Source organism: Corythoichthys intestinalis, chromosome 8 (genome assembly GCF_030265065.1).
Source record: "Corythoichthys intestinalis isolate RoL2023-P3 chromosome 8, ASM3026506v1, whole genome shotgun sequence".
NCBI lineage: Eukaryota > Metazoa > Chordata > Actinopteri > Syngnathiformes > Syngnathidae > Corythoichthys > Corythoichthys intestinalis.
The window spans coordinates 15,598,768-15,609,779 of record NC_080402.1 but is presented as its reverse complement, the minus strand read 5'-3'; the positions used below and the strand labels follow the sequence as shown (position 1 = coordinate 15,609,779).

The 11,012-nt window shown below is 38.1% G+C and overlaps 1 protein-coding gene across 1 annotated transcript; it reads right to left on the bottom strand.

The window, feature by feature from the left end:
* Positions 1-3,783: 3,783 nt before the first annotated feature.
* LOC130919960 (uncharacterized) lies at positions 3,784-10,302 on the bottom strand. The gene is made up of 3 exons (XM_057842642.1): positions 9,563-10,302; positions 9,433-9,466; positions 3,784-5,258 (listed from the first exon to the last, which is right to left on the bottom strand). Exons 1-3 carry the CDS (start codon positions 9,806-9,808, stop codon positions 4,876-4,878), a joined length of 663 nt encoding a protein of 220 aa, XP_057698625.1. The 5' UTR covers positions 9,809-10,302; the 3' UTR covers positions 3,784-4,875.
* Between the last annotated feature and the right edge of the window lie 710 nt (positions 10,303-11,012).

Genomic DNA, 11,012 nt, shown 5'->3' with positions numbered 1-11,012 from the left:
AGACCACATTACACAGTTGCAAGTTTATTGATGTGTTGTTAAACACGCACTTGCAAAGCAGAGCATGTGTTTGAAGAGCAGGATGTGGTGAAGGACGAATGCACAAAGGAGAGAAGCGCTACCTGAAAAAAGATGCTGAGGCCAGTGTGGATGATTAAGTTTTTCTTGCAATGCATAAAGCAAAAATGTATAAAAATTAGGGCTGTCAAACGATTAAAATTTTGAATCGAGTTAATCACAGCTTAAAAATTAATCGTTATTAATCGCAATTCAAACCATCTCTAAAATGTGTTATATTCTGTAAATTAGTGTTGGAATGGAAAGATAAGACACAAGACAGACATAAACATTCAACATACTTAGCATACATAAGTACTTTGTTTATTATAACATTAAATCCACAAGATGGCATTAACATTATTAACATTCTTTCTGTTAAAGGGATCCTGTTAAAGGTATTAAAGGGAGGGGTTTTATATTAAAACCCCTCTTAATATTTTCGTTTTCAGCCACGTCGCTTTTCTTTTTGTGAACATTATTTTTTTTGAAAGATAGGAATATTATTTTGTTTTCACTAAATGTTTGCCCAAATGCATGATGGGAAGTTGGGCAACCATGACTGTCAGTGGTGGCTGCAAACGGTATACAGTATGTTCTGTGTTGTGTTCAATTTGGCGTGTTAAGAGAAAGATCGTCTCCGTGCATGCATTAATTGTGTCAAATATTTTAACGTGATTAATTTAAAAATTTCATTACTAGGGTTGTTCCGATCATGTTTTTTTGCTCCCGGTCGTTTGAGTATCTGCCGATCCCGATATTTCCCGATCCGATTGCTTTTTTTTTTTTTTTTTGCTCCCGATTCAATTCCAATCATTCCCGATAATTTTTCCCGATCATTTACATTTTGGCAATGCATTAAGAAAAAAATGAATAAAACTCGGACGAATATATACATTCAACATACAGTACATAAGTACTGTATTTGTTTATTATGACAATAAATCCTCAAGATGGCATTTACATTATTAAAATTCTTTCTGTGAGAGGGATCCACGGATAGAAAGACTTGTAATTCTTAAAGGATAATGTGACTTTGTATATTGTGACTAAATATTGCCATCTAGTGTATTTGTTTGGCTTTCAGTAAATGATACTGTAGCCATTTAACTGTTCTGCCCAAATGCATGATGGGAAGCGCAACCATGACTGTGCGTAGTGGTACCAATTGATATATCTTCTCTGCGTTGGGAAATAACAGGTTGTTAAAAGATCAATTACTACCTTTCTTCCCCACATTGCTTCCCACGATATTTCTAATTGTAGGGAGAGGGATTGCAAGGCTTTAGCCAGTTAAAAAAAGGCTCCAAAGGCTGCCAAAATTCACTCTACTCATTTTACGCTGCTTTTTAGCTCTATATATAGGTAAAACGGCGCCATTACAGATTGAACGCGACAATGCGTGAGTGGGTCGTGCAGTGCATGCATTAATTGCGTTAAATATTTTAGCGTGATAAATTGTTTTTTTTAATTAATTACCACCGTTATTGGGATAAATTTGATAACCCTACCTTAAGCCTAAACTAAAGACTCTGGATGAGTGTAACATATTATGTCTGTAACGTTAAATACAATTAGAAAACGATTTAATGAAAAAATATATATATTAAAAAAAGGCATGTCCGATATTTTTTTGCTGATTCCGATACTTTGAAAATGATGTGATCGGGACATCTCTATTAATTACTGCCCGTCAACGTGATAAATTTGACAGCCCTAATAAAAATCAAATAATCTACAATTAATAATGTCCAAAACAAAAAACAAAAACAAAAAAACAGACTCCCTCACCACAACAGATGACAGGACATCCAACATTAGATAATGACCAGAGGTTGAATAGGTAAAAAACCTGAAATGGAATACAAATACACAGGCAGGCGAGGTGGACCCAAATGCAGGGAAATGGAGGTGAGGTAACTCAAAAGACTTTAATTGCATTTAAGACTAAAAGTACAAATAAAAACTTGGGAGATCAACCAAACGGCTGGGAAACAAATAACTTAACATAAAACTGGACTTTGATAGGATACGGCACAGGAACAGGCACGCTGGCATAGACGAGAAATCGACGATGACGCAACAAGAACTGAACAAAAATGGGGAGTTTACATACACAGACAAGGGGTAACTAGACAACGAAGCACAGGTGGGTGACACGAGAGGCAGCAGATTGATGGATACACAAGGAACAGGCAACAACAGCTGCGAACAATGGACAAACACGAGGACAAGACACAATAGGGCACAAACGAGACCAAACCTAACACAAACCATGACAGTATAACTCCACCTAAAAAGGGACGGATCCCAAAGTCAAACAAAAAGGTCTCAAGGAGGGCATGCGGAATGTGACCCTGAGGAGGAAACTGGGATAGCCCAACAGGTCTGTTAGGCAGGCGTCTAGGATGCCAGACGTGGGACGACCGCAAGGGTCAATTGGGCGTGCATCCAGGGCGCCAGATGTGAGCGACCGAACGGGTTAATCGGGCAGACGTCTGGCTTACCGCCCAGCCGTGGCAGGAAATGTGGAGCGTTGTGGCGAAGACATGAAACGGGAGCTGGAGTGAAGTGGTCTGGGTCAAGACCAGAAATGATGGTGGGTGGAGCGACGTTGTCGTGGCGATGAGCAGGAGCAGGAGCTGGAGCAACGTCGCCGTCTGGAAGAGTGGGAGCGACGTCATTGTCTGGAAGAGCGGGAGCGTTGCCATCATCTGGGAGACCAGGAAAGGGAGCGACTTCATCGTCTGGGAGACTAGGAACTCAAACCATGACAAAACAGACTGTACACATGAAATTAAACCTTTATCACAACTTAGGAAGCGTAAATGAAATGTATCAAAGATAAGCAGCAAGTCCTGGTGTTACTGCTGTTACGGGTGCGCGAGCAGGAGGGGATCCCAGAGAAGACAAACTGGTTGTGGCGAGTAATTTTTATTTTATATACGAGCACAAGAGAGAACGTAGCAGGTGTAGATCGCTCTGCTGACCTGACAGCATACTAACATGTACTGCATTTACAAACCATTAGGAAAAATGTAAACAGAAAACTAAATCAAACCCGTAATTGTCCAAATGTTATCATGTTGCTGTGTTATCTTACATGATAGCACCATTCTTCTACACAAAAGGCCGTGCTTGATGACAGCAATAAAATTTGACAGTAGGTGTACACAGCATATGAAAACATAAGAAAACATGTTTCACAAGACTCTTGAAATAACTGGGTTATTTCCTGTCATAAGACCAAAATCAACTCATTACACATCTTTGCACACCTTAGTGCAAGAAAGTTGACGCAGGTCATGGCAATCTAAAACAATTTAAAAATTTATTGAATATGAATGAACTTTTTCCATCCAGGATGAAACAAAATTTAAAACATTTTCATCTGGCTGCTTACCTCTGTTTTGTCTAAAAGTATTGCGAGAACTAAAGCCAGATTTGAATCAAATGTTTATTATTGTGGTTGTAGTATGCTGTGGTGTAGAAATTATAATAATCATGATGATAATAATAAGGAATAATATTCATTCACAGTATTTAAAAAATGAACTAAAATATATTCTATTATCACAATAATTAATACTAAACTGATCTGTGATTATCAGTATAATTCTGTAAAGGTTAGCCTAGTTTTAATCAAGCAAAGAAAAATGATGTGCTATGTAAAAACAAAAAAATAAAAGCACAAAAAGTTTGATCTTACTATTCATTTATTTTTCCAAAATCCATGAATTACAAAAACAAACAAACATACATGTGCATATACATTAATATATATAATTCTGTGGTCATACACAGTTAAAGGCTCAACCTTTTTTTGCCTAAACAGAAATTCAAAATAAATAAACAGGAAGTGATGCACTGTGTCTTCCCGCTACAGGCAACAACAGGGAACTTTCCCCTTCGCTAAGCACTTTTCAAATATTCCACTTGTGATTCGGCCGCAATCACTTTCACAGACGTCATTTTCTCCTTTTCACACGCACGCGTAAACGCAAAGGAGCTCATGTTTACCTCCATTGTAATATGGATACAATCAGCACAATGCAATTTGTCCATTGGACTTACATTCTTCTATCGCATTTTGCAAATCCACATGTTAAACATGATACAACATATGTGACAGCATTTTGCTGTACTTTACTATTAAAGAAACCCAAAAGTCGGGGTTTTTGCACCATTTGCACTTAAACCTGCAGTGGCCATTCACGGTCAGCACTCCCGGTTCAACCTGATTGGACATTTAGTGACATCAATGGCAGCCATGGAGTAGATCAAAAAAAGAGTTTTGGAATAACTTTGCAGCCGTTGAAGTTGGAAAACTTATTCTTAAACAGGCTTTTATGGATGTGACCGGTGACTGAATTGCTGAGAAAAATATTTTATCTCATTTACAGCTGTATTTATGTTGAATAGCAATTCAAAACTTCAGCTTTTATATGGTTAATAAAAACAAATGAGTCATTTACTGCAGTGGTGCAGTGCTGCAAGAAGGGAATACAGATGGGAACCTGGAATCCATTAAGAAAATATTAACTCAAATAAAAACTACAAGTGGAACTTAAAGTGTTCATAAAAATTTAGTGTTATCAACTTATAGTAACACCATATCTGACATCGAGCAACTGGCAACATAAATAGTCACATTACGTTAAATAAATATGCACATTACTAAAAAAAAAGGCAGTCAATGTTTAATCCATATCTGCTTCCTGATTGAACTTTCTTCGCTTTGATGCCCTTTTACAGGTGTGCTCTGTAAAGTGTATTGTGCCATTCCCCTCTTTAGTCGGGTTACTTGTTTACTTGTTTTCAGTCCACACGGAACACTCCCAAATTAGAACCGTAGAGCTCCAGCTTCCAGTCCTTCAATCCCCCTTCATCCACGCTCATTTGTGTTAGCAGCTGTTTTTCGCTTTCCAACCTGTGCACTGTCCAGCAGTTCTTGCTCTCTTGTTTGGACTTAGCGTGCAACTTCACTTGGCAGCTCAATATGTCCCCCACACGCACACTCAGGAGGCCACTGCTGCATCTGTATGTGCAGGTCAGGTTAAGATTGAGGTATATGAAGTAACTGCCCGTACGGAGCGGTTGCAGCCAGTGTTGATCGTTGTCAAATAAGAAGTTGCTTCCGACAGTCGTCCTGTTGCTGTAGTAGACTGGCTCCCACTTGAAGGTTGCGTTCCCCAATTCACCTGTAAAAGAGAAAAAAAATCCAATAAGGGATGTGCCATCTACCAGTTTTATGAATGAGACTTTACAACTAGGGCTGCAGCTATCGAATATTTTAGTAATCGAGTAATCGACTGAAAATTCTATCGATTAATCGAGTAATTGGATAAAACATTTTTTTTTTAGGTAAAGAGCAATTATACATATAGATGAGAAAACAATACATTTCGTGTAATATTGAACCATTTTCAGTCAATCAATGTCTTTATTTTCGATGTACATTGTTGAAAACAGCCAACAATTGCATCTCAAATGTGACCAAAAAAAAAAAGACTAATTCACTGCTTTCACTCCAAAAACTTTTAGATCTTATAAAATATATATATATACAGTATATATATTTCTTACCTAAAAATGTCATTATGCTTGATAACACACATGACTTAAAAGTTAGGTGTTTTTCCTTCGTGTTTCAATTGATTTTCCACTTTTGTCAAGCTATAACTTCTAGTTAAGTTTTAAGTTAGTCTAAACTGTAAGTCCTGATAGGATTTTGAGTTTTTGCAGTGTTCAAAATAAATGCTGTGCCCGTATTGGAGCACATTAGGCACCAGTGCGACTTGGTGTTTTATCCAGCAATGACTACTGAGCTAATATTGACAGTTAGCATTATTATGTTTTTATTTTACACCCTAATCACTCTACAGCGCTGTTTTCACAGGTTAAATATAGCTTGTATGTAAGAGTTAGCCACGCATCGACAGTGGTCATAATGAATAGAAACCTAGCCCTCCGCAGGCATAACGTTACGTGAGCGAGTGAAAGTAACGTTAATCTTATTTATGAGCGCCGAGAAGTGTACTGCTTTAAGATGTTTTATTAACGTTTTATTAACGCCGCCGAGTCGGTCATTTCACATCTAGTTCTACGTACATGTGATATCTATGACACGCATCAGACACTACCTGCTAGGCTGCTACCACCGTAGCAACATGCGGGCGTAGTTTTTAGCATCGTCGGCGCAGTTTGTAACGACTGTCGGCTGCAGTAAGGTATTTTTTTTTATTGCTTCTTCCTCTACGCACGAGACGACAGCGCGTTGTCCCGCATTAAAAGCAGTCCGGGCAAAACGTGATGCTTAGAGCTGGCAAAATTAAACGATTCCTCGAGGTGAATAAAATGACTCGAATCAGTTTTTAAACTCGAGTTACTCGAGTTGCTCGAGTATTCGTTTCAGCTCTAATTACAACAATAACCACATGACTCCTTTATACCAATCAGAGGTAACAATACAGTCACTTGACTACACACAAACTTGCATTTTGTACAAACTTTAATTTTGTACTTGTTTGTAGTGGCGTGTCAATTCTGTGTAACTGAATGTTGACTGAATGCAATTTAGGAAAAATAGATCATTGTAGGATTGGGAACTGAAAATACAGGGGAAAATAAGGGTTTGGCATGGCAACACTTTTGAACAATGTGTGACAGATTCTCCTCGTTTTTTAAAAACATGAACGTGACCAAAAAGATATTTACTGATGATTTTCTTAAATTTTAGATTTGGAAAAAGCAGCTTGCAAGAATAATTGGGTTCAAGAGTTTACTTCTACATGTGCATAGTTTGCATACTTGGAATCCGCCTACATTCCAAAAGTATGCCGCAATCCATTGAAGACTGTTGTCTTGTAGATGAATGGTACAGTCTAGTACACCTAAAGCGGGTATTGCTGGTTGCAAAACTGTAGATGTTTCTCTCTTTTGTTTCTCTAGCAAGTTTCATCACCACAGCTTGCATACTTTCTATGCTGGTACTATTTTTACACAAGTGTAATTAATTAAAGCAGCCATGTCCTTTGTAAAAGCATAATAGAGTAAAATAAACATCGCAGTCATGTCTGTGACGTCAGTCAAGCAAATTTCATTGTGTCAATATTTTTTGGGGTTTAATTTTAAATAAACAAACACACTTATTAAGTATTATCTTTTTCGTTCTTGATTTATTTTTGATTACACACCCCTAAATTTGTGATAATTAGTGATCAGACTTTAATACGCAACTACAACTGCCTGGCTCCTTAAACTCTCATCAGCCCAGACACGTGGTAACCACTCCCGAAAAGCACGCATGTCCTCTACTGGCTAAGTTTGAATTTATGGGCAACAATAACTTTGCAATTAATTAATATGCCTTGAGACAAAAACAAAAAATTCGGGCTCCGAGGTTACATGCGTATACATCTTTAGAGTATAAATACCAAATTCCATTCAAATCCACCCACGAGTAACGGAGGAGTAGACGTTTTAGTTAGTGACCTCATCAAGAAAAACAATAAGGCAAGTGAGATCTGGAGCCCTCCCTTGCAGGCGCCCAGTTCAGGGGATCCACGACCCGTCTCTAAATACTGTACAGTGATCCTTCACTACTTGGCGCTTCAAACTTCGCGCCCTCAGTCCATCGCGGATTTTTTTTTCCAATTAAAAAATAAATAATAAATACATATACCGAGCTGATCGCATAGTCTCACTCTCCGTCCCTCCCTCCCTCTCCCTGCTCTTTGTTGGTCAGGCAGTGCACTGGACTTGCTTATTGAAGTTAACGATGATTGATAAACGTCTTTAGTTTGAGCTTGCCAGAGACTCGAACTTCAAAGCAACACATGGTCAATCATCGTTTAACTTTTTAAACAGTTGCTGTGGCAACTCATTGTGTGTAGGTGAGCAGCTTAGGCGGATTTTCAATGAAACATGTAATAAAGCCAAACATTTTTGTACTTTATTCTTGTTTAAAAATAATTGGGTGGGACAATAACATTATTAGTAATTATTATCATAATCATTACATTTGCAGTGCTTAATTAAAAATATTTTATCAATATATATATATATATATATATATATATATATATATATATATATTGCGGAAAACACAGACAAGGCTGAAAAAGCAATTTCTGCTCTTGCACCCCTCTTTAAAATAAACTGCTGTATTTTAGGTCAAAATAACTGTTGTGTTTGATAGAACAATATGTCTATATGCTGCCGTATGAGTTTCATGGTGCATTAGCCCCCAGATTATTTTTAATTTGTCCATTTTACCCTGGAGACCCCCGTTTACAGACATCGTGTAACCCCTTTTGTTTCAACCAAGCCATAAAAGAGAGGTAAGTAATTATATTTATTATTTGAAATGTCCCTCTTTTTTAGCTTAGAATCATTCATTGATGTCTAAAATGACTTTAAAAAATTATTCACTCGCATATATAGCTTTATATATAACTTTTGAACAAATGACGTCACAATGAATAAAATTGTGTCTGTAAATAGGTCACGGATATACTGTAACCCTCATAACTATCACTTATTTGTAGTTTTTTTTTTTTGTCACTGTCACATTTTCCCCTAAATTTTAGATGATAAATATTTGAACCAAAGAAAGAAAATTTGATTAAGAAAAAAAAAAAAAAAAAAAACCTCGACCACTCCTTTTGCGATTGCTGCATCGCGACCCTTGTTATATTACCGCGTTTCACCCATAAAATTCCCGCAAAGTCAGGCTGTGGCCATTACTAGCTGTGTCTTGACACTCGGTGATACATGCTACACTGAGTTTTTGGATCGAAATAAGGTCAGTACGCAATAATATCTCGTTAAAATCATGGTGTCTTTAATCATGCTCTCTTATGCTCTCACCTCAAGTTGGGGTTAAGGCGTTTAAAAGAATTTGTTTCCTAAAAAGGCCCTCCTGCTCAAATGTTTTCTTCCACCAGAAAATAGAGATTTTAAGCTTTCCAATGATGTACTGTATTACACATGCATGTAGGACAATTTCAGACAATTTCGAAATTTGGCCAAATTGGGGGTCTCAGAGCGAAACTTCAAGCCACCTGAGTGTTTTCCGCCATATACATTTTTTTTTAAATTATACTTTGGGAAAAAAATGAAAAAACATGTCTTATATTTATCTCTTTCCTTTGCTAAATCTGAATAAATACATTGAACACACACTAAAAACTGGCGGGATGGTGGGGGTTGCTACTTCGCGGTTTTTTATTCATCGCGGGGGGATCTAGTCCCTATTAACCGCGAAAAACGAGGGATCACTGTACAGTTTTATCCTGATCAGAATTAGCGCTGTTTAAAAATGGATTTGAGATGTTTAAACACATTTTATCCCAAAAAAATAAAGATACTTACTTGAACTTGCCTCCAAATAAGCAAAATTCTGCCTCTGTCAACACAAAGACAAACATGGTATAAAACGTCATATTCGGCAAGTATGACACGCAACTGAAATGCCTAACATTTTTAAGAATCTCAAATATACCTGTGTGGGTACACTTGGTTCTTCCGTTCCAACTTTATACTCTTGCAGCCCAGTGTTTACTTTGGATTGCAACTCCATAACAGGCGGAACACACACGGCAGCCAATACACCCAGCGCTGCAAACAGGGCGACGATGGAGGCGACCATGAACGCGTCCAGACACCTTACACGACCACGGTTGTGGTCTCTTTTCTCATGTTGCCCAATTTCCATGTCTTTATATTCCCCTCCCAACAATGCGCACATGCATACGGCTGAAGGGACGAGACGTCCAATTGTTTTGCGATAAATTTCCACAGGATGGCTGCTCTTGTGCACCACAGTCCGGTCCAGCTCTCGAGATTGAACAGAATGTCGTCAAGCCGGCCCTTTTATAGGGCCGGTTTGAGTTTGGTTTCCCTCGGGAGGAAAAATCACGGAAGTCATGGGTTTCCCTTCCCAGCTCACTTTCACGCCGCCGTCGCCTCCGCCTCCTCAGTTTAGACTGTGTATTTTCCGGGGGCGTGAAAACTTTCCGAGACTCCCTAATGTTTCGCAATGTTGCGTAGAGACTCAGAAACCTGTTCCATTCAAACACTTGGCTCATCTCCCATACGGACATGTCAACCTCTGAAATACCTGGCTGCGAACGTTTAAAATCTACAAATAATCAAGTAAACAAAAGTCAAACAGCTATCAAAAAACAAAGGAACGAATCTACATTTCACATTTTCAGGGGAAGAGGTCAAAATAGTAGACATCGATTCAAAAATGATCACTATCTTAACTCATTCACTGCCAGTCCAGGTCACAGATTATGGGTTGCAGCAGACCCGTGCCGCCCATATGGCAACGGCGTACCGCAAGCAACACGTCACTTCCGCTCATTAATATTCATGACATTAGCTACTGTTGCTAAGTAGGGACAAGACACCGTTTGTCCCGAATAGGAAATGAATGGAAATCGTGTACGAAGGAGATGTTTACAGAGCTAAACCTACCAATTCTCTCCGAAAATGATGTGCCTGGTGCCAAATTCACTGGCAAAGATGTGGAAGAACATAAAAACGTTCAGTTGAGTGTCGAAGGCTTAAAATACAACAAAAAAAACGGGCCGACCTAAGCATAGCCTTAGCTTTTTTTTTATCGACGCGACTGACAATGACATTCTCCTGTTTCAACAAGCTATCCTTTACCATCAGCCCTGTCTTTCTTATATATCCTCTGGTTGTATGTATCCTCTGACCATTCTTGGGGGTAATTTAGTTAGCTTTGTGTAGCGATCGCAAATGCTACTCAGTGACAGCCAACGAACACTTTTAATTTTTTCATTGATACCAAATCTTAATTCTATAATTTATTTACACTTCCCCCTTACTAAAGTTGTTATATATATATAAATTAGGGCTGTCAAACGATTAAAATTTTTAATCGAGTTAATTACAGCTTAAAAATTAATTAATCGTAATTA